Source organism: Pristiophorus japonicus, chromosome 22 (genome assembly GCF_044704955.1).
Source record: "Pristiophorus japonicus isolate sPriJap1 chromosome 22, sPriJap1.hap1, whole genome shotgun sequence".
Classification (NCBI taxonomy): domain Eukaryota; kingdom Metazoa; phylum Chordata; class Chondrichthyes; family Pristiophoridae; genus Pristiophorus; species Pristiophorus japonicus.
Genome location: NC_091998.1, coordinates 10,545,557 through 10,569,963, shown reverse-complemented (window position 1 = coordinate 10,569,963; position 24,407 = coordinate 10,545,557). Strand labels below are relative to the sequence as shown.

The 24,407-nt window shown below is 47.0% G+C and overlaps 1 protein-coding gene across 1 annotated transcript in view; it reads left to right on the top strand.

Annotated features, from left to right (window-relative positions):
• The window catches only part of ndst2a (N-deacetylase/N-sulfotransferase (heparan glucosaminyl) 2a), a 124,823-nt gene that overhangs the window by 22,783 nt on the left and 77,633 nt on the right, over positions 1-24,407 (top strand). The window contains exon 2 of the mRNA XM_070865614.1: positions 9,056-9,143. Within this exon, the coding sequence (XP_070721715.1) occupies positions 9,056-9,143 (88 nt within the window). The remainder of the gene's footprint in view (positions 1-9,055; positions 9,144-24,407) is intronic.

Sequence of the window (24,407 nt, the reverse complement as noted above, 5' to 3'; positions counted from 1 at the left end):
GAGCTTGAGCATAAACAGAACTTCTTAGGATTCATCATCATCATAGACAGTCTCTCGGAATCGGGGAAGACTTGCTTCCAATGAGGAGTCCAAAATGAGAGCCACAGTCTCTGTCACAGGTGGGACAGACAGTGGTTGAAGGATAGGGTGGGTGGGACTGGTTTGCCGCACGCTCCTTCCGCTGCCTGCGCTTGGTTTCTGCATGCTCTCGGCAACGAGACTCGGAGCTCAGCGCCCTCCCGGATGCTCTTCCTCCACTTTGGCCAGGGACTCCCAGGTGTCGGTGGGGATGTTGCACTTTATCAGGGAGGCTTTGAGGGTGCCCTTGTTGCGTTTCCGCTGCCCACCTTTGGCTCGTTTGCCATGAAGGAGCTCCGAGTAGAGCACTTGCTTTGGGAGTCTGGTATCTGGCATGCCGACAGTGTGGCCTGCCCAGCGGAGCTGATCGAGTGTGGTCAGGGTTGACAACTCCGTTTCCAATCAGTGCCGGAGAGCAAAACCTGCTTAACCTCTCAAATAAACGCACAAGCAAGTCAATCAGCATTTGGAAAGATAAAGGACGGGGCTGTCCTCCATCAATTACCTAAACTAGTTCACCAGTTGCCAAGCAACAGCAACAACCAGCATTTATATAGCCCCTTTGCGTAGTGAAATGACCCAAGGCGCTTCACAGGAGTGTTGCACGATAAAAATTTGACACCAAGCCGCATAAGAAGTTAGGGCGGCTGGGGGTAGGTTTTAAGAAGCATCTTGAAGGAGGAAAGAGAAGCAGAGAGGTTTAGGCAGGGAATTCCAGAGTCTGGGGCCCAGGCAACAGAAGGCACGGCCACCAATGGTGGAGCGATTATAATTAAGGATACTCAGGAGGGCAGAATTAGAGGAGCGCAGACATCTCGGGGGTTGTGGGGCTGGAGGAGATTACAGAGATATAGGGAGGGGCGAGGCCATGGAGGGATTTGAAATTAACCCTCCAGGCGGAGAGGTTTAGGCAGGGAGTTCCAGAGCTTCGGGCTCCTGGGGGTCTACAGGAATTAAAGATTAATCTCCTAGGACACTGCTATGACCATAACCCAGGAGAAAAATTATACTGGGCAATAAACAAAATTTTTCATTTTCTTAATGCTTTCATTTATTAATTATAAATATATTTGGAGATGGGAGGCGGTGTGAAAGGCGATTTCACTGACGGGCAAGATTCATCCAATCGGGTCACAAAGAGTCTGTTCCTTTTCCGATTGGCCGTTGAGAAGGCAGTGGCGCCTTGAGGATGGACCAATGGCGGGAGTGGGGTGATCTGAGGTCATGTGATGAGACCTCCAGGAATACATCCAATCAGAGTTGGCAAACCTACTTGCAGGGCAAGATTAGGACTTGCCTCCAGCACTATTGGCTGGGGTCTGAGAGGTGGCTGTCTCTCTGCCTGTCGGCTGGAAAACTGTGTATGGGTTTGGGGGTGGGGAGGATTGGGAGAAGAAAGGCTTGCATTTCCATAGCGCCTTTCACGACCACCAGACGTCTCAAAGTGCTTTACAGCCAACGAAGTACTTTTGGAGTGTAATCTGTGTTGTAATGTAGGAAACGCGGTAGTCAATTTGCACACAGCAAGCTCCCACAAACAGCAATGTGACAATGACCAGATAATCTGTTTTAGTGATGTTGATTGAGGGATAAATATTGGCCAAGACACCGGGGATAACCCCACTCTTCTTCAAAATAGTGCCACGGGATCTTTTATGTCCACCTGAGAAGGGCAGACGGGACCTCGGTTTAACGTTTCATCCGAAAGATGGTACCTCCGACAGTGCGGCACTCCCTCAGCACTGCACTGGGAGTGTCAGCCAAGGTTTTTGTGCTCAAGCCCCTGGAGTGGGACTTGAACCCACAACCTTCTGACTCAGGCGAGGGTGCTGCCCACTGAGCCACTGGCTGGCACCTAATGAGTAAGACATTTAGGACCGAGATGAGGAAAAACTTCTTCACTCAGAGAATTGTGAACCTGTGGAATTCTCTACCACAGAAAGTTGTTGAGGCCAGTTCGTTAGATATATTCAAAAGGGAGTTAGATGTGGCCCTTACGGCTAGAGGGATCAAGGGGTATGGAGAGAAGGCAGGAATGGGGTACTGAAGTTGCATGATCAGCCATGATCATGTTGAATGGTGGTGCAGGCTCGAAGGGCCGAATGGCATACTCCTGCACCTATTTTCTAAGAAAGTGTGATCCTAAAAAGGAGAATAATAATGTTGAACAATTTTCATTGTGACAGAGATGCTTGCGAATGGGAGATAAAAGTCGGGGTACCTGGGCCATGATAACCAACACGTTTAAGACTGAGTTACCAAGGTGTACACACACATACCAGTTCAGAGGTCCAGCACGCAGCTAAGAAGCCCAAGCAGTTTGATTTGGAAAGTGCAATGCATCCCATTATTCTTTCTGTTTCGAACTGCCTCCAGCCTTTCTCCTCACAGAGTGTTGTGTGCTGAATTATTCAACAAGACATTGTCAGTAGCAGGCTGCATGTCGAGTCGGTGCTGTGTAACTTTGGGATCTGTTGGCCCTGTCAGTGCTGATCTATAGCAGCTAGCGATATTTCTTTGGGCTTGTTCGGCGTGTTAATGTTTTATAAAGTCACCAAACTTCTATTTGTTTTTGTTTATTTTGTGCATTTTGATTACACAGTACCAACAACAACTTGCATTTGTATAGCGTCCTTGACATAATTTAAAACGGCCCAAGCCACGCTGCACAGGAGCAATTATCAGACAAAAATTTGACACCGAGCCACATAGAGATATTCGGACGGCTAAGAACATAAGAAATAGGAGCAGGAGTCGGCAATTTGGCCCCTCGAGCCTGCTCCGCCATTCAATAAGATCGTGGCTGATCTGATCTTGGCCTCAACTCCACTTCCCTGCCCGCTCCCCCTAACCCTGGACTCCCTTATCGTTCAAAAATCTGTCTATCGCAGCCTTGAATGTATTCATTACCCAGCCTCCACAGCTCCCTGGGGCAGAGAATTGCAAAGATTCACAACCTTCTGAGAGAAGAAATTCCTCCTCCCATTTCTGTCTTAAATGGGCAACCCCCTTATTCTGAAACTATGCCCACTAGTTCTAGATTCCCCCACAAGGGGAAACTTCCTCTCAGGATCTATCCTGTCGAGCCCCCTCAGAATCTTATATGTTTCAATAAGAGCACCTCTCATTCTTCTAAACTCCAATGAGTGTAGGCCCAACCTGCTCAACCTTTCCTCAGAAGACAAACCCCTTCATCTCAGGAATAAACCCAGTGCACCTTCTCTTAAACAGCCTCCAATGCAAGTATATCCCTCCTTAAATAAGGAGACCAAAACTGTACGCAGTACTCCAGGTGTAGTCTCGTGGACAGTTGTAGCAAGACTTCCCGACTTTTATACTTCATCCCCCTTGCAATAAAGGCTAACTAACATTCTTTGCTTGGAAGGAGTTGGGTTTTATGGAGCAACTTAAAGGAAGAGCGAGAAAATAAAGAAAGACTTGGATTTATATAGCGCCTTTAACCAATAAAGTACTTTTCAAGTATAATCACGATTGTAATGTGGGAAACGCACCAGCCAATTTGCGCGCAGCAAGCTCCCACAAACGACAATTTGATGATGACCAGATCTGTGTTTTGTTATGTTGATTGAGGGATAAATATTGGCCCCAGGACACTGGAGATAACTCCCCTGCTCTTCTTCAAAATACTGGCCATGGGATCTTTTATGTTCTCCTAAGAAGGCAGACGGGGGCCTTGGTTTAACGTCTCATCCGAAAGACGGCGCCTCTGACAGTGCGGCACTCCCTCAGCACTGCCCTGGAGTGTCAGCCTAGATTTATGTGGTCGAGTCCCTGGAGTGGACTCACAAGCGAGGCGGAGAGGATTCCAGGGTATGTTAATACTTACTGATCTACTCCAGTCTCGAGTTAGGGGCATTGTGTACAGGGCATGCTTGGATCACTGTTGGGAACCATTTTCATGCCTGCACACTTTCAGTAGGAGTGTAATTAAGCATGGCACCAGAAATCAATGTTTGCCACGAGTTAAATATTAAGCCAAATAATGAGCCCATTGTCAATAGCTAACCATTGTAATTACTTCGGGTTTTCAGCTACATTGCTTTGAGACGTATTTTGTCCCACCTGTATCTCATTTTCCACAAAAACAATCGAGCTGTAATCATGAGCTGAAGGGCGGCAAATTGGTGCCAGAATCAATAGCTTTTTCTCTCCAAAAGTATTTCTTCAAAGCATTGCGCAGGAATTTGCATTTAATAATTTGTCTCCAAATTCACAGTGATTATTCAATCAGCATGTTGTTACTTTCACTGCTTTATTTTGTGTCGGCCGTGGCTCAGTGGGCAGCACTCTCGCCTCTGAGTCAGCAGGCTGTGGGTTCAAGTCCCACTCCAGAGACTTGAGCACATAAATCTAGGCTGACACTCCCAGTGCAGTGCTGAGGGAGCGCTGCACTGTCGGAGGTGCCGTCCTGGGATGAGACGTTAAACCGAGGCCCCGTCTGCTCTCTTGGGTGGATGTAAAAGATCCCATGGCACTACTTTGAAGAAGAGCAGGGGGAGTTATCCCCGGTGTCCTGGCCAATATTTATCCCTCAATCAACATCACAAAAACAGATTATCTGGTTTTATCACAGTGCTGTTGGTGGGAGCTTACTGTGCATGAATTGGCTGCTGCGTTTCCTACATTGCAACAGTGACTGCACTTCAAAAAGTAATTCATTGACTGTAAAGCGCTTTGGGACGTGAAAGGCGCTATATAAATGCAAGTCGGTGTTTCTTTTGAGTGGGACTGATCTACATCACAGTAGAGTGTCACACACTGCTGCTACAAGCCTGGCTTTCAGAGACCACTCTGCTTGGGTGTTGGGGCAGGTTCTGAATTGGGGCCGGAACAGTGACACCTCCTTTGAGCAAAATCAAAGTATTGCGGGTGCTGGAAGTCTGAAATAAGCACAGAAAGTGCTCAAAAAGATTCAGCAGGTCTGGGGAGGGAGAAACAGTTAACGTTTCAGGTCATAAGAACATAAGAAATAGGAGCAGGAATCGGCCATTTTGTCCCTCGAGCCATTGAATAAGATCATGGCTGACCTGATGTTGGCCTCAACTCCACGTCCCTGTCCACTCCCCATAACCTTTGACTCCTCTGTAGTTCAAAAATCTGTCTATCTCCACCTTGAGTATATTCAATGACCCAGCCTCCACAGCTCTCTGGGGCAGAGAATTCCAAAAATTCATGACCCTCTGAGAGAAGATATTCCCCCTCATCTCCGTCTTAAGGTCGATAACTATTTTACGCAGTGAGTGGTTAGGATTTGGAATACGCTATCTGATAGGGCGGTGGATACAGATTCAATAGCAGCCTTCAGATGGGAATTGGATAAATAATTGAAAGAGAAACAAACTGCAGGGATATGGGGAAAGGGTGGGGGGAGTGGGATCGCTCTTTGAAAGAGCCGGCACGGAATCGATGGGCCGAATGGCCTCCTTCTGTGCTGTACTGTTCTATGATTCTATGTTAGAGATGAGCAGCTTTTAAGCAACAAACACTCAAAACTCGGAAACGAAAGCAAGGAAGGTGAAAAAGAGTTAAAGAGACAATCGGAAATCCCGTCTGAGAGTAGAGCAGAACTTCTTCAAGGTTAGCGTTTCTGGAAGAGAAGTGGAAGTGAATTCAACACTAAAACAAAAGCTGAATACTGCGGCTAAATCATTCGAGGCAGCATTCAATCTGCTTCGCTCCGATCCTCACCAGAAGCAATCGCTAGTCATCTACATGGATGTAAAAGATCCCGTGGCACTATTTCGAAGAAGAGCAGGGGAGTTGTCCCCGGTGTCCTGGTCAATATTTATCCCTCAATCAATCGTCACTAAAACCGATTATCTGGCTATTATCACGTTGCTGTTTTGTGGGAGCTTGCTGTGTGCAAATTGGCGGCCGCATTTCCCACATTACAACAGTAACTACATTCCAGAAAGTACTTCATTGGCTGTAAAGCACATTGGGATGTATGGAGCTCTTTAAAGGCGCTATAGAAATCCAAGTTTTCGTTTCTATTTTAAATATAATTGGGTTATAGACAGTTTAAACAGCTCACGCAGCCAAATGCTGGGCAACATCTTAAGGGGATAAGTTTTCAAATGAATCCATGGACCCTGGGGGAGGTGTTGAGCGAGAGAATCCCAGTTTGGAAACCTCTGTCCTCGGTCTTTCAGTCTAAGTTGGGGCCAGGCTTACCATGCACCATACATCTGGAGTTCGGTGCTCGATAATCTGTCTGTATTCTCGCAGAAGCAGGACCGTCATGGTCTGTTTTTGTTTTGTACATTTGCTCCTCCTTGTCAATTTTAGCTGAATGTCAACTCAAACCTGGACAACCAGCTTTTGTTTTACTAATAGTGAAGAGAGAGCAGCGACAGACAACGGAGCTATAAAATAACTTGCATTTATATTGTGTCTCATTACTTCCTGAAGCGCCCCAAGCACTTTACAATCATAGGAGTTATTTTTTTGATGTTCAATTGCTGTGGTTATTTAGGCAAAGCCACAGCCAACTTGCACACACAGACCACAGACTGCAACTTAGATGATGGGCCAGTTAATCTGTTTTTTGGTGATGTTGGTTGAGTGAACCATGGGCGGAGGGTTGTCGGCAGAGAACTCCCTGCTTTTCTTTGAATAATGCCACTGGAGTGAGAGAGTTGTGGGTTCAGGCCCACACTCCAGAGACTTGAACACTGAACCTGGGCTGGCACTCCCAGTGCAGCGCTGCGGGAGTGCTGCATTGTCGGAGGTGCAGGGCAGCGGACTGGGATTTCATTGGATAATGCTTCCAGAGAGCCGGCACAGGCACGATGGGCCGAATGGGTCCTTCTGTGCTGTCTGATTCTGTGTGACTGGCAGGAAGGGCGGCTGGTTAAGCAACGCCTCGATTTCAAGATTCTCATTCTTGTTTACAAATCCCTCCATGGCCTCGCCCCTCCCTATCTCTCTCCTCTCCTCCAGCCCCACAACCCCCCCGAGATGCCTGCGCTCCTCAAATTCTGCCCTCCTGAGCATCCCTGATTATAATCGCTCAGCCATCGGTGGCCGTGCCTTCAGCTGCCTGGGCCCCAAGCTCTGGAACTCCCTCCCTAAACCTCTCCACCTCTTTACCTTTCTCTCCTGCTTTGAGACGCACCTTAAAACCTACCTCTTTGACCAAGCTTTTGGTCACCTACCGTAATTTCTTCTTCTGTGGCTCGGTGTCAAATTTATTTGTTTTATTTTATAATGCTCTTGTGAAGCACCTTGGGATTATTCTCTACGTTAAATATAAGTTGTTATTGTCACTGTCCATTCTAATCTCAAATCCTTGTAAGTGCACTCTGTCACATTGCTGACTCGTCGGAAAAAGATGTCGAGATCATTGGGACATTGACCGTGTACAACATAACATTGAGGTGCCAAATTGTGACACACAAAATGTGGAGAGTCACAGAGTGACTGCAGATTGACTGTAGAAACCATTTAAGCTTCACTTCACTACCGTATGACATTCAAACATAAGAACATAAGAAATAGGAGCAGGAGACGGCCTTTTGGCCCCTCGAGCCTGCTCCGCCATTCAATAAGATCATGGCTGATCTGATCATGGACTCAGCTCCACTTCCCTGCCCGCTCCCCATAACCCTTTACTCCCTTATCGCTCAAAAATCTGTCTATCTCCGCCTTAAATATATTCAATTACCCAGCCTCCACAGCTCTCTGGGGCAGAGAATTCCACAGATTTACAACCCTCAGAGAAGAAATTTCTCCTCATCTCAGTTTTAAGTGGGTGGCCCCTTATTCTGAGACTGTGCACCCTAGTTTTCGTTTCCTGTATGAGTGGAAATATCCTCTCTGCATCCATCTTGTCGAGCCCCCCTCATTATCTTATATGTTCCGATAAGACCACCTCTCATTCTTCTGAACTCCAATGAGTAGAGGCCCAACTTACTCAACCTATTCTCATAAGTCAACCCCCTCATCTCTGGAATCAACCTAGTGAACCTTCTCTGAACAGCCGCTAATGCAAGTATATCCTTCCTTAAATACGGAGACCCAAAACTGTACGCAGTGCTCCAGATGTGGCCTCACCAATACCCTGTACCTTTCCTTTGTGGTCCTTTGGTTACCTCATACATTCTCCCATCGACTGCACGTGAGCGTTTTATGAATGGGACCTTTGAGCAAAATCGTGTTCAATAAGTGCCAGGCTTTCCCATACTGGGAATCGTTCTGTCAGACTTGTGCTTTGTGCACATGGTCACTGACAAAGCTAGGGCTCCCTCCTGGGATCGAGTCGCTGGGAATTTGCTGAAATTCTTGTCATTTGGCAGCATCAAGTTGGATAACGCTCGGAATGTTTTTCAAATTAGACGTAGTATGGAAAACTCTGCGGTTCTGCAAGCAGGTATACCATATGCCAAGCCTCGGGACTTACGGCTAGTCGCTGTTTCTGCTCCTTAAAGTGTTTCCTGGGGATTTGAAAGTGGAATTGGCAAAACAGCAAGAAAATAATGAGAACAAAAGCAAAATGCTGCAGATGCTGGAATCGGAAATAAAAAAATCAGAAAATGCTGGACATCTCAGCATCTGTGGAGAGAGAGACAGAGTTAACGTTTCAGGTCTGTGACCCTTCGTCAGAACTGGAAAAGTTTGAGATGTAACAGATTCTTCAGGAAGCGCGGGGGCAGGGAAAGGGGGAGGGGAGGGAAGGAACAAAAGGGGAAGGTCTCTGATAGGGTGGAAGGCAGGAGAGATTAGAGAGACAAAAGGGATGATGGGCAAAAATGAGATGATAATGGGACAGGTTAAGACACACAAGATGAGTCCAGCTAGGACGCGAATGGCTGAATAATTCCCAACAACCGTGGGAAAGAATGAGTTCTGTGGCAGTTCCTGCCTTCGACCACTGATCATGTAGTTCCCAAGCGGGGCCTTTGATTGATTTGCCTGGTTCTAAACTGTTCTGTTCTCTTGGTTTCTTCTCTTACAGGCATTACTGACCACACAAAACAAACTGAGAACTCTCGTCCCGAACTTCACCTTCAACCTTGGTTTCTCCGGGAAGTTCTACCACACAGGTAAATGCGGTGTTTTATATATTTTTTTTTAAAAAAAACCTTCTTTCGGTAACCCTTGAAACTTTCTTCAACCTCGAGGCCAGCCAGTTCCCGATTCTGACCCGTATAACCAGATTGTATGGCGGGAAGGGCAGGCTGAGTTGGGAGAGAGTTCCCTCTGGCGAGGGAGAAGAATGAGACATGAATAAGCCTTTGTGTCGTGCTCCTCTTCTCCCCCCCCCCACTCCCCCCCCCCCCCAATCTCCTGCATGAGTTCAAGGACTCGCTGTGGGAAAACTTCTGATGAATGCCTGCCCCTAAAGAAAGAAAGACTAGCATTTATATAGCACCTTTCACGACCACAATACACCCCAAAGTGCTTTACAGCCAATGAAGTACTTTTGGAGTGTAGTCACTGTTGTAATGTGGGAAATGCGGCAGGTAATTTGCGCACAGCAAGCTCCCGCAAACAGCAATGTGATAATGACCGGATAATCTTTTTTTTTAGTAATGTTGGTTGAGGGATAAATATCAGCTCAGGACACCGGGGATATCTCCCCTGCTCTTCTTCGAAATAGTGCCATGGGTTCATTTACGTCCACCTGAGAGAGCAGACGGGGCCTCGGTTTAACGTCTCATCCGAAAGACGGCATTTCCGACAGTGCAGCACTCCCTCAGCACTGCACTGGGAGTGACCGCAATGGTAGAGACTGTAACTTAATTTAAAGGAGAATTGGTTAACTATAGGGGGCGTGTTCATGCGAGTGTGATTTGCTACACGCGATGGCCTCTATAACGCGGTAGCATGAAAACAAATTAAAAATCAATTTTTAAAAAAGGATGTGCCCAGCAACGTACCCTTTGAATTCAGATTATTTACAAAATTAAATCCCAGTACTGTTTTGTACGACATTTCTTAATGTCAGTTCTTAACTTGCCTTGGCCCTGCGGGTGTTGAGAAGGTCAATTGGTATTTTCTGTAGCTGGAGCCCTGAAGTTTCTATGATTAAAAACACAAAACGTTGGAAATCTCAGCGGGTCAGGCAGCACCTGTGGAGAGAAACAGAGTTAACGTTTCGGGTCTGTGATATAGAAACAGAGAAAATAGGTGCAGGAGTAGGCCATTCGGCCCTTCGAGCCTGCACCACCATTCAATATGATCATGGCTGATCATGCAACTTCACTATCCCACTCCTGCCTTCTCTCCATACCCCTTGATCCCTTTAGCCGTAAGGGCCATATCTAACTCCCTTTTGAATATATCCAACGAACTGGACTCAACAACTTTCTGTGGTAGAGAATTCCACAGGTTACCACTCTCTGGGTGAAGAAGTTTCTCCTCATCTCGGTCCTAAATGGCTTACCCCTTATCCTTAGACTGTGACCCCTGGTTCTGGACTTCCCCAACATCGGGAACATTCTCCCTGCATCTAACCTGTCCAAACCCCGTCAGAATTTTATATGTTTCTATGAGATCCACTCTCATCTTTCTAAACTCCAGTGAATATAAAGCCCTTCGTAGAACGGGAAAAGTACGAGATGTAACAGATTGTTAAGGAAGTGCAGGGGGAGGGGAGGGGAGGAAAGAACAAAAGAGAAAGTCTATGATTGGGTAGAAGGCAGGAAAGATTGACTTCACTTCATGTAAACCCAACTTTATTTTTGCTTAAATGCATCCGAAGAAAGGAGAGGGACCCCTGCATTTATATAGCGCCGTGACACGTCGGAATATCTCACGGTGCTTCATGCGGTGAGTTTGCTCAGGTCCGGACTCATATCCGGACTATTTCAGAAGAAGCCCCAGGGATGCGATGTCTGCCTCGATGAGACTCTTTTTTAAAAAAAATTACTTTCCGCGTACCTTAACAGGGTGCGAGCTAGTGAGTGAGCGCAGCTGTTTCAGCCCGAAGTAAACAGAGCTCTTCAGACACCACGACCGCCAACTTGGAAAACTTACGTTAATCCAAACGGATGATGACTCTCACTTTTGGGTCAATACAAGCGAGTGCCCGTTTTAAACGTGGACGGTTCAATTGGTGGAGGCTGTATTTGAAATGGGAGAATAAAAAAGGGTGTGGGGATCGGGCAGGGAAATGGGATTAACATAGATTAGGGTTTAGGGTTGCATTCCCTGAAATTTAGACGGTTAAGGGGTGATTTGATATCCAAGCTTTCAAGAAATTAAGGGGAACTGATGCAGTAACTAGAGAGAAACTTTTTCCACTGGTTGGGGCATCGAGGACGAGGGGGCATCTAAAAAATGAGTGCTCAGCCTTTCAGGAGTGAAATTAGGAAATATGTCTGCACACAAACGGTGGTAGAAGTTTCAAATTTCCTTCCACAAACAGTAATTGATGCGAGATCAATTAATTTTAAAAGGGAGATTGATAGCTTTTTGTTAATCAAAGATATTAAGGGATATGGGGCAAAGGGTATATGGAGTTAGGTCGCAGACAGAAATAGACAGTTTCTTAAACTATAAGAGGTTATGGGGAGCGGGCGGGGAAGTGGAGCTGAGCCCATGATCAGATCAGCCATGATCGTATTAAATGGCGGAGCAGGCTTGAGGGGCCGTATGGCCTACTCCTGTTCCTATTTCTTATGTTCTTAATAGCCATGAGCTCATTGAATGGCGCGAGTGGCTAACCCTGTTCCTATGTTCCTAGATTGCTCAGTTGAAGGGTTAGCACTAGCTCAGGCCTGGATGCGATATATGAATGGCCGCTGCCTTTGCTGAGTGAGCCAAGCTTACTTGGCGAAGGAGGGGGTGAATGTCACTGTCAACTGGATAAAAGGGAGAGGCTAAGATGAGTAATTTTAATGCGAGGCCTCAGGATTAGTGTAAATAAAGCTGGTTCTGGCTGTGCTGTTTCCCTGAGCTAGGTTAAACGCCCCCCCGAATCACTTTTAATCTTAATTGATGAGTGCAGCAGGCACTTATGGTGGGAGCCAAGTAACGAGGCCGACAGTGACTTCCCGTCACTTGCGTGTCAAGCAGATGGTGGGTTCACGTTCGTTGGGGAATGCCATCGTGGAGGTGAGGGATGCGAGAAACGGCAGCGGGCAAACTGGAAAAATCTGTTCCAAAGGAGGAGGAAGTATGGCTGACAGATGGGGAAAGTGCTACAGTTGACATGTGGCTTTGCGAGTGATTTAGCAAACGAGTAATCCCAAGCAGCCTTGCATACAGTTTCACTTGGCAGTTGCCGGTCAGGGTCTTTTTTTTTTAAGTGACGCAACAAATGCTGCCAAAAAAAAAAATTGAGCATTTTGTGCGAGAGAAGTGCCTGTTGGTGCTGAGGGGGTTGTGCAAAAAACAGAGCATGTCGGATAATGTGGCTCAGTGGGCAGCACTCTCGCCTGAGTCATGAAGGTTGTGGGTTCAAGCCTCCACTCCAGGGACTTGAGCCTATAAATCTAGGCCGACGCTCCAGTGCAGTGCTGAGGGAGCGCTGCACTGTCGGAGGTACCGTCTTTTGGATGAGTCGTGATCCCGAGGCCCCGTCTGCTCTCTCGCTGGATGTAAAAGATCCCATGGCACTATTTCGAATGGAGAGCAGGGGAGTTATCCCCGGTGTCCTGGCCAATATTTATCCTTTAATCAACATCACTAAAAAGAGATAATCCGATCATTATCACATTGCTGTTTGTGGGAGCTTGCTGTGCGCAAACTGGCTGCCGCGTTTCCTTCAGTACAACAGTCACTGCACTCCAAAAGTACTTAATTGGCTGTAAAGCACTTTGAGACATCCGGTGGTCCCGAAAGGCGCTATATAAATCCAAGTCTTTTAACGTGCCGACAGTTATGATATGGCCAAAATAGAGTGCTGGTGGTGGGTTGATTAAATGCAGTTTATAAAATCTGCTGGTGGATCAACACTCGAGCCATTGTTGTCGACCTCCTGGCCTGATCTGTGCGGATGTTTCACTGGGTTCACCGTGAGAATTGAAGGAAATCACTTGTCCAAACCAGCGAGACCACGTCACTGTAACACACTCCCGCTCTGACCACTCCGTTCTCCGCCTCTTACACTGTTCTAATGAAGCTCGAGAAACAGCACCTCTTCTTTCAATTAGGCACTTTGCAGCCTTCGGGGTTCAACATTGAGTTCAACAATTTCCGATCATAACCTCTGCTCCCATTGTTTCAGACAGCAGCTACGGGTAATGATTCTGCTGCTGCCATTTACACCTCCTGTAGACCCATCTTTTGTTTCTTTTCTTGTCCCATTTACCACCCTCACCCCCCCCCCCCCCTGCTCCTTTTACCTCTCACCATCATCCCATTCCTAATCTGAGGAAGGAACATTCTTGCTTATTGAGGGAGTGCAGCGAAGGTTCACCAGACTGATTCCCGGAATGGCTGGACTGACATATTAGGAAAGACTGGATTGACTGGGCCTGTATTCACTGGAATTTAGAAGAATGAGAGGGGATCTTCGAGAAACATATAAGATTCTGACGGGACTGGACAGGTTAGATGTAGGAAGAATGTTCCCGATGTTGGGGAAGTTCAGAACCAGGGGACACAGTCTAAGTATAAGGGGTAAGCCATTTAGGACTGAGATGAGGAGAAACTTCTTCACTCAGAGAGTTGTGAACCTGTGAAATTCTCTACCGCAGAGAGTTGTTGATGCCAGTTCATTAGATATATTCAAGAGGGAGTTCGATATGGCCCTTACGGCTAAAGGGATCAAGGGTTATGGAGAGAAAGCAGGAAAGGGGTACTGAGGTGAATGATCAGCCATGCTCTTATTGAATGGTGGTGCAGGCTCGAAGGGCAGAATGGCCTACGCCTGCACCTATTTTCTATGTTTCTATCCCTTTGGTCATTTAATCTCTCCTGCCTTCCAGCCTATCACAGATCTTCCCTTTCGTTATGTCCTCTCCTCTCCTCTCCACTTTTCCTGCCCCTGCACTTGCTTAAAACCTGTTACATCTCTTACTTTTTCCAGTACTGATGAATGTTTTTGTCTTTATAATACTCCTGTGAAGCTCCTTGGGACGTTTGACTACGCTAAGAGCGCTGTATCAACTGTAGCTCAGTGGGTAGCACTCTCGCCTCTGAGTCACAAGGTTGTACTTGAGCGCACAAATCTAGGCTGGCACTCCGTGCAGTGCTGAGGGAGTGCTGCACTGTCGGAGGTGCCGTCTTTCCGATAAGATGTTAAACTGAGGCCCCGTCTGCACTCTCAGGTGGACATAAAAGATCCCATGGCACTATTTCAAAGAAGAGCAGGGGAGTTCTCCCCGGTGTCCTGTCCAATATTTATCCCTCAATCAACATAACATAAAACAAATTATCTGGTCATTATCACATTGCTGTTTGTGGGAGCTTGCTGTGCACAAATTGGCTGCCGTTTCCCACAGTACAACAGTGACGACACTTCAAAAGTATTTCATTGGCTGTAAAGCGCTTTGAGACGTCCAGTGGTGGAGAAAGGCGCTATATAAATGCAAGTCTTTTTAAATACAAATTGTTATTGTTGAAAGGTCATCGACCTGAAACGTTAACTCTGTTTCTCTCTCCACAGATGTTGTCTGGCCTGCTGAGTGTTTCCAGCATTTTCTGTTTTTATTTCACTGTAACACACGATCTTCTGTCAATCGAACTCTATTTTGATCGTGATGCAGCCGTGCGCAGTATAATTGCTGCTTTTATATTCCAGCACTTGTGGGTGGGATGGTGGGCAGTGTCTGGACATGCGGTTTAGCATTAGTCATGCTCACTCCTTTGTAGGCCGTGACATTTCCGTGATAGAATGCAGTGAGGAGCAGACTTGCTTGGGTCGTTGCGGGGTCAAGGACATGGAATGTACAGCACAGAAAGAGGCCATTTGCCCCAACAGGTCCGTGCCGGTGTTTATGCTCCACACCAGCCCCCTCCCACCTTACTTCATCTCGCCCCATTACCATATCCTTCCATTCCTTTCCGCCTCATGTTTATCCAGCTTCCCCTTAAAGGCATCGATACTATTCGCCTCAACCACTCCCTGTGGCAGCGAGTTCCACATTCTCACCACTCTGTGGGTAAAGATGTTTCTCCTGAATTCCCTATCGGTTTTATTCGTGACCATCTTCTATTTGCGGGCCTTAGTTTTGGACTCTGCCATACAGGACGACAAAAGAAAGCAAGTTTTGCATTTCTATAGTGCCTTTCACAACCTCAGGACGTTCCAAAGCGCTTTACAGCCAATGAAGTACTCTTGAGAAGTGTAGTCACTGTAGCAATGTAGGGAAGGCAGCAGCCAATTTGTGCACAGCAAGCTCCCACAAACAGCAACGATGGAAATGCCCGGATAATCTGTTTTAGGTGATGGTTGCGGGATAACTGTTGCCAACGAAATGAAGAAGCCACTTAGAAATTGCTCGTTGTGTCTGATAAATCATTTAGGTTGATTTATTTTTCCTGATTGCTTTGAGCTTTTGTGTTGAAATATAAATTTTGAGGAATATCGTGGAACCTTTTTCTGCACAACTGCTTCCTTAAAAATCAGAGTCGGGTGCAGGGAGGGAAAAAATGGGGAGCGATATCTAATTGTGGCTTCCATGGAAATGCCAGACGATTGACGGACTGTGTTTAGTGCACATGAGGAAACGTTTCAAGGATACCCTCAAAACCTCCCTGATAAAGTGCAACATCTGGGAGTCCCTGGCCAAAGACCGCCCTAAGTGGAGGAAGAGTATCCGGGAGGGCACTGAGCTCCTCGAGTCTCGTCGCCGAGAGCAAGCAGAAACCAAGCGCAGGTAGCGGAAGGAGCGTGCGGCAAACCAGGCTCCCCACCCACCCTTTCCTTCAACCACTGTCTGTCCCACCTGTGACAGAGACTGTAATCCCCGTATTGGACTGTTCAGTCACCTGAGAACTCACTTTTAAAGCAGAAGCAAGTCTTCCTCGATTTCGAGGGACTGCCTATGATGATGAGTGCCATGCCCGTGCAGAAACCCATCATTCTCTCTGTAGGCAGGGAGTTGCAGCCCAGGGGAAAGCTGATAGTGAATGTTCCCCAAGCACGTATCTCTAAAACATGCTTTATTGGCAGTGCACTTATAGCACTGAACAGAATGGCTAAAGGATGTCACGGGCGTGTGGGGCTTTAGTACTATGTCCACTCACTCTGCGCACCTAGCTACACATTTATACATTTCTCCCTTCCAGCTTTTGGGCCGAAGTGAGCATTTGGAGCTTTAGATAACTGTTGTTCGAAGCAGCATTCGGAGACGTTGAACGAGACTTTCAGTTTGCACGGGAGCGACCTGGAATTGAAGCATACAATCCCAAAAACATGCCCATGTAATAAAAATGGGATTTGACTTATTCCGGCACTGTAACCCAGAGGCCAGGACTAATGATCCAGAGACATGAGTTCAAATCCCACCACGTCAGCTGGGGAATTTAAATTCAGTTAATTAAATAAATCTGGAATAAAAAGCTAGTATCAGTAATGGTGACCAGGAAACTACCGGATTGTCGTCAAAACCCATCTGGTTCACTCATGTCCTTTTAGAAGAGAGAGAGAGAGAGAGAGATTGGTTGACTGATTAATAGACATAGCGCCTTTCACGTCCACCGGACGTCTCAAAGCGCTTTTCAGCTAATGAAGTACTTTTGGCGTGTAGTCATTGTTGTAATGTGGGAAGGAAATCTGCTGCCCTTACCCGGTCTGGCCTATATGAGACTCCAGACCTCCAGCAATGTGGTTGACTCTTTAACTGCCCTGTGAAATGGCGGCTCACCACCACCTTCTCGAAGGCAACTAAGGACAGGCAATAAATGCCGGCCTTGCCAGCGATGCCCACATCCCGTCAATGCATTGAAACAAACTGCATCTTGGCCTATGGCCGTGAGTTCTCTCGTATGTTGCATTGGCATCGACCCACTAAAGAAGCTCGGTGCTTAAACCGTGCAGTAACTTTGACCTGTAGCGAGGAGCATGGTTTTTGTAACCAGATGTGCTGTTGATAATTTTGCTGTGAGCAGGAAGTTGTCTCTGAGGGAGAATGAGAAATGCAGAAAGTGTGGATTTTAATTTCTAGCCCAAAGCCAATAGTTCCCCAAAACATTTTCTGCTGGGACGTTGCAAGATGTCTTTGCTGCTGCAGTGTCTGCATAACCGTAGGAGTTTAATGGCTGTGCCACATCTGTGTCAGGAATATTGACCATGACCTGTTCTGAGGCGGTTGATGGCTGTCCAGGAAGGTTTGATCCTTCAGGTTGTGCTGTGGGCTCCTCTATGAGGAATCCGTTCCATCTGTCGCAGTCCCTCCAAGCATTTCATCAAGGCCAAGAACTAAACTGGCCCTGTTCTGGTTAACAGAACAATTATGAGGAGAAGCATTCTGTTCTGCCACTGTGAATAGCTACCCTTTACCCGTACTCCCTGCTTCCTGTCTTGAAGCCAGCTAACTATCCATTCTGCTACTGGTCCCCTGACTCTGCATTCTCTGACCTTGTTCATCAGTCTATTATGGGATACCTTATTGAAGGCCTTTTGAAAGTCTACGGTAAATTACATCTATTGCACTACCATTGTCTACTCTCTCTGTTACCTCTTCAAAAAATTCAATGAGGTTAGTCAAGCAAGACTTTCCCTTTTGAAATCCATGCTTGACTATTCATTGTTATATTTTTGTTTTCTAGATGTTCTTCTATTCTCTCCTTTAGTCGGGATTCCATTATTTTTCCCACCACCGATGTTAAGCTGACTGGTCTATAATTCCCTGGACAAGTTCTATCCCCCTTCTTAAATATAGGTATTACTTTAGCTACCGCCACTATACCTTTTTCTAACGAATGATTAACTACGTGCAGTAATGCCTCTGCTATCTCTTCCCTAGCCTCTTTTAAAATGCACAGGTGCAATCCATCCGGACCAGGGTTTTATCCTCTGAGTTTGATTACTTTATTTAATATATGTCTTTTTAAAATTTTAAACGCACTTACCTCATTACTAATCTCAACATCCAACGTCAGAGTGAACATTTTTGAAATCTTTCTCTGCATTTGACCTGATTTATGCGGTAGATTTTGTGTTTTCCTTCTAAAGGTGTCTGTCTGCCTTGTGCTCTGTCCTGGATATCATTTAGGGTTTAAAAGAAAGACTTGGATTTATATAGCGCCTTTCACGGCTACCGGACGTCTTAAAACGCTTTACAGCCAATGAAATACTTTCGGAGCGGAGTCACTGTTGTACTGTGGGAAACGCGGCAGCCAACCTGCGCACAGCAAGCTCCCACAAACAGCACTGTGACAATGACCAGATAATCTCTTTTTTTTTTGTTATGTTGATTGCCAGACAAATACTGGCCAAGAAACTGGGGATAACTCCCCTGCTCTTCTTTGAAACAGTGCCATGGGATCTTTCACGTCCAACTGAGAGAGCAGACGGGGCCTCGGTTTAACGTCCCATTCGAAAGACGGCACCTCTGACAGTTCAGCACTCCCATAGCACTGCACTGGGAGTGTCAACCTGGATTTATGTGCTCAATTTATTTCGATTTAATTGACAGCTGGGTGCCAGTTGGGTGAGGCTGCCTTTAAAAAAAAGTACGGTTGTCCTTTTAGTCACAGTTCTGATGATGCCCGGCTTTAAGCCACCCAGAAATGCTCTCTGTCAGAAATTGATTGCTGCAGTGAATTCAGCATTTTGTCGATCCAATTGGATGTGTCAGGTCTGTTTGGATTGGAGCCAGAAGTGGCAATGAGTTTACCTAGCATATATGAATGACCTCTGTTATCTCCTCCAGCCCGACAAGATCTCGCACTACCCCCATTCACTCTTTCACTCCCCTGATTTTCATCGCTCCTGCATTGGCTTCCGGTTAAGCAACGCCTCGATTTAAAAACAATTCTCATCCTTGTTTTTAAATCCCTCCCTATCTCGGTCATCTCCTCCAGCCCCGCAACGCTCCGAGATCTCTGAATTCCTTCATTTCTGTCCTCTTGCACATCCCCAATTTGTATCGGTCCACCGTTGGCAGCTTGACTCCAGCTGCCTGGGCCCAGACCTCTGGAATTCCCTCCCTAAGCCATTTCACCTCTCGACCTCTCTCTCCTCCTTTAAGGCGCTTCTTAACACATCTCTTTGACCAAGCTTTTGGTCACCTGTCTTAATATCTCCTTATGTGGCTCGGTGTCAAATTTGGCTTTGAAAATTGCTCCTGTGAAGCGCCTTGGGATGTTTTACTACATTACAGGTGCTAAATAAATAAAAGTTGTTGAACAGGGAAAGGCAGAGAGTGGAAGTCTGGAGTAAGTATCAGCTGTGGCTCAGTGGGCAGCACACTCACCTCTGAGTCAGAAGGTTGTGGGTTCAAGACCCACTCCAGGAACTTGAACAGATAAAAAATCTAGGCTGACCCTCCCAGTGCAGTGCTGAGGGAGTGCTGCACTGTCGGAGGTGCTGCCTTTCGGATGAGACGCTAAACCGAGGCCCTGTCTGCTCTCTCAGGTGGATGTAAAAGATCCCACAGCACTTTTTCGAAGAAGAGCAGGGGAGTTATCCCCGGTGTCCTGGGGCCAATATTTATCCCTCAATCGACATAACAAAAAAACAAATTATCTGGTTGTGATATATTCACAGAGCACAGCACACACAGCTTCCCAACATGGCAGGCAGATCTCTAGGAAGTCTCCACAATACGTCCACATCCACAGTGTGGAGCTACAAACATTACAAGCTTACAGTTATTACACTGGTCATTATCAGGAAAAGGGGAGGTGCAAAGAGACCTGGGTGTCATGGTACATCAGTCATTGAAGGTTGGCATGCAGGTGCAGCAGGCGGTTAAGAAAGCAAATGGCATGTTGGCCTTCATAGCAAGGGGATTTGAGTACAGGGGCAGGGAGGTGTTGCTACAGTTGTACAGGGCATTGGTGAGGCCACACCTGGAGTATTGTGTACAGTTTTGGTCTCCTAACCTGAGGAAGGACATTCTTGCTATTGAGGGAGTGCAGCGAAGGTTCACCAGACTGATTCCCGGGATGGCGGGACTGACCTATCAAGAAAGACTGGATCAACTGGGCTTGTATTCACTGGAGTTCAGAAGAATGAGAGGGGACCTCATAGAAACATTTAAAATTCTGACGGGGTTAGACAGGTTAGATGCAGGAAGAATGTTCCCAATGTTGGGGAAGTCCAGAACCAGAGGTCACAGTCTAAGGATAAGGGGTAAGCCATTTAGGACCGAGATGCGGAGGAACTTCTTCACCCAGAGAGTGGTGAACCTGTGGAATTCTCTACCACAGAAAGTTGTTGAGGCCAATTCACTAAATATATTCAAAAAGGAGTTAGATGAGGTCCTTACTACTAGGGGGATCAAGGGGTATGGCGAGAAAGCAGGAATGGGGTACTGAAGTTGAATGTTCAGCCATGAACTCATTGAATGGCAGTGCAGGCTAGAAGGGCCGAATGGCCTACTCCTGCATCTATTTTCTGTGTTTCTATGTTTCTATCACATTACTGTTTGTGGGAGCTTGCTGTGCCCAAATTGGCTGCCGTGTTTCCTACATTATAAGTGACTACACTCCAAAAGTATTTCATTGGCTGTGAAGCACTTTGTGACGTCTGGTGGTTGTGAAAGGTGCTATAGAAATGCAAGTCTTTAAGCACCTTGGTAAAGGCCAAAATGCAGACAAAGTTTAAAAAAATATATATTAAGAGAAATGAAATGTGATGCGGACAAAAGAATGAAAATAAAATGTAGCACAGGAAGATGAAAAGGAGTCTGCAGCCAGAGAAATTGAAAAGGTACAATATTAGCGATGAAAAGGAGTCAGTTTGGATCGTGACCTTGGACCTAAATGCAGATAGACCTGGATTTAAGCATCCACTTTACGGGAATCCCTTGGGGATCTGCTTAGTGCAGGTTTCATTATATGAAATAATTTGTAACCTGATCCAGAACTAGTATTTCGGAACAACAAGGCCAAACTCTGTTTCTTTGTGCATTAGACGGAAACCAAACCAGCCTGTAGCGTTTCAGCAGAAGCCGGGTGACTCTGCAGCTATCTCGTAGCGCCGACCATGCACTTCCAGGGAAAGGAGAGTGGAATGTCAGGGAACAAACACAGCGAGGTTGTCAGAAAGTAGGTTACAGAAGTAACGGGAGATGACAAAGATCAGCCCTGATGAGACTGGCCATTTGACCGGTGGGGCTTATCCTTCCAGTGTCAGCCCTGGCTCGGTGAGTAGCACACTCGCCTCTGAGTCAGAGGCTGTGGGTTCGAGTCCCACTCCAGTGCAGTGCTGAGGGAGTGCTGCATTGTCAGAGGTGCCATATTTCGGATGAGATGTTAAACCGAGGCCCCGTCTGCACGCTCAGGTGGACGCAAAAGATCCCATGGCCACTATTTTGAAGAAGAGCAGGGGAGCTCGCCCCGGTATCTTGGGGCCAATATTTATCCCTCAATCAGCATAACAAAGAAACAAATTATCTGGGTCATTATCACATTGCTGTGTGTGGGAGCTTGCTGTGCACAGATTGGCTGCCGCGTTTCCCACATTACGACAGTGGTTACACTCCAAAAGTACTTCATTGGCTGTAAAGCGCTTTGAATCGTCCGGTGGTCGTGAAAGGCGCTATATAAATGCAAGTCTTTCTTTCTATAGCCACGTACAGTTCTGCCCAATCCATCACAACATTCATGTTACCCTGAATGATGGGAGTTTTTGCCTCCATGATCCAACCCGGAAGACCATTCCAGCTTCGATCACTGTCTGTGTGTGAAGAAATGCTGACTGACTGACGACCTAAACTTGCATTTTAGAACTTTGTGCCTACCTCCCCAGCGCCCTCTAGACGTGCTCTGACTTTATATCGTGCTTACGATGAACCTTTTCTATTCCAATCATGTCTGGTCTTTCCTCCTGCTTCAACCCTCTGATCCTACAGCTCACCTTCACTGCCCTTCTCTGTACCAGTCCTCATGCGATGTTCCCCCTCATTTATTTTTCGGCTCGCGGCCCCTTCTAACGGACTACGCGATCCATTCAAATTTCTGCGCGTGCGCGTTTTTCCAGTTTCAAAGCCGGTGATCAGCCTTCACGGGACCTCCAGACCACTGCACGGCCGTGCAGCTTAACAGGGATCATTTGTCCCTTGTGCCTTGGTCGTTCATCCATCACCCCCACCAGTATTCTTTTTAATTTATTCGCTCCTGGGATGTGACTGTCTCCGGCAAGACCGTCATTTATTGCCCATTCCCGATTGCCCCTTGGGAAGGTGGTGGTGAGCCGCCATTTCAGAGGGTAATTAAGAGTCAACCACATTGCTGTAGGGTCTGGAGTCACATATCGGCCAGACCGGGTAAGGGCGGCAGATTTCCTTCCCTGAAGGGCATTAGTGAACCAGATGGGTTTTTATGACAGTTGCCTGTAGTTTTTTTTTGATTCCAGATTTATTTAATTAACTTAATTTAAATTCCCCAGCTGCCATGGTGGGATTTGAACTCTTGTCTCTGGATCATTAGTCCAGGCCTCTAGATTACTAGTCCAGTAACATAACCACTATGCTACCTTTCGCTAACCTACATTGGCTCCTGGATCACCAGCACCTCGACTTGAAACTTTGCGTTGAAATCGCTCCATGGCCATTCCTTATCCTTTAACCTCCTCCAGCCCCACAACCCTCCCAAGATCTCTGCGTTCCTCCAACTCTGGCCCCTTGTACACCCCCAATCCCTTCGCTCCACCGTTGGAGGCTGTGCCTTCAGACGGCTGGGCCCTAAGCTCTGGAACTCCCTCCCTAAACCTCCATCTCGCCGTCCTCTCTCTTCTCCTTCAAGACGCTCCTTAAAACCTACCTCTTTGACCAAGCTTTTGGTCACCTGCCCTAATTTCTTCTTATGTGGCTCGGTGTCAGTTTGTTTTGTCTGATATCATTATCCATGCCTTTGTTACCTCTAAACTTGACTATTCCAACGCACTCCTGGCTGGCCTCCCACATTCTACCCTATGTAATCTAAAGGTGATCCAAAACTCGGCTGCCCGTGTCCTAACTCAAACCAAGTCCTGCTCACCCATCACCCCTGTGCTCGCTGACCTACAGTGGCTTCTGGCTAAGCAATGCCACGATTTCAAAATTCTCATCCTTATTTTCAAATCCCTCCATGGCCCTCATGCCTCCCTATCTCTGTAATCTCCTCCAGCCCCACAACTCCCCCTCGCCCTCCCCCCCCCACCCCCCGGAGATGTCTGTGCTCCTCTAATTCTGCCTCAACATCCCTGATTATAAATCGCTCAACTATTGGTGGCCGTGCCTCTGTTGCCTGGGCCCCAAGCTCTGGAACTCCCTCCCTAAACCTCTCTGCCTCTCTACCTCTCTTTCCTCCTTCAAGATAATCCTTAAAACCTACCTCTTTGACCAGGCTTTTGGTCACCAGTCCCAACGTCTCCTTTGGCTTGGTGGCAGATTTTGTCCGGTTACGCTCCTGTGAAGCGTCTTGGGACGTGTTACTACGTCAATGGCGCTATACAAATGCAGGTTGCGGTAACAGAAACTGTGTGCAGTGTTCAAGGTGTGACAAGGCCAGAGCATTACACGGAGGGAGGATTGTAGCGGGGAGAAAGACCATATTGCCAATTTTACATAGGTTTACGGTCTGTACCTTGGGTTCACTTGGACATTTCAGGGTCAGCAGCTAGTGCATGTTGATATGCAGAGTATCGTGACGCAGGCGTACACGCATGGGCAGCTGAGTAGCTTCAGGCAACAGGACGGCGTGTTGGCTGGGGCACCTCACTGGGGCTATTGCCAGGTGTCCTTAGATAGGTTTCAGGCTTCCTTCCGTGTGGGAAAGAATCAGCATTTGCAAGAGAGAGGCCTTCTCGTGCAGGTCCCCGAGAAAGGGACCCCCGATTGCCTGGCCGTTATAAGCAGCTGCTTTGCACTGCCTCGCCCAACATCTGTGTTGTCGGCAGGTCCTTGAAGTGCATCGGGCCTCGTACGCTCGACAGCACGTGGCCCAAAGCACAGCAAATGCTTTTTTTGAATTCATTCGCAGGATGTGGGCGTCACTCGCAAGGCCAGCACTTATTGCCCATCCCTAATTACCCTCGAGAAAGGAAAGAAAGACTTGCATTTATATAGCGCCTTTCACAACCACCGGATGTCTCAAAGCGCTTTACAGCCGAAGAAGTACTTTTGGAGTGTACTCACTTGTTGTAATGTGGGAAACGTGGCAGCCTATTTGCGCACAGCAAGCTCCCACAAACAGCAATGTGATAATGACTCAGATAATCTTTTTTTATTTTGTTGATTGAGGGATAAATATTGGCCCCAGGA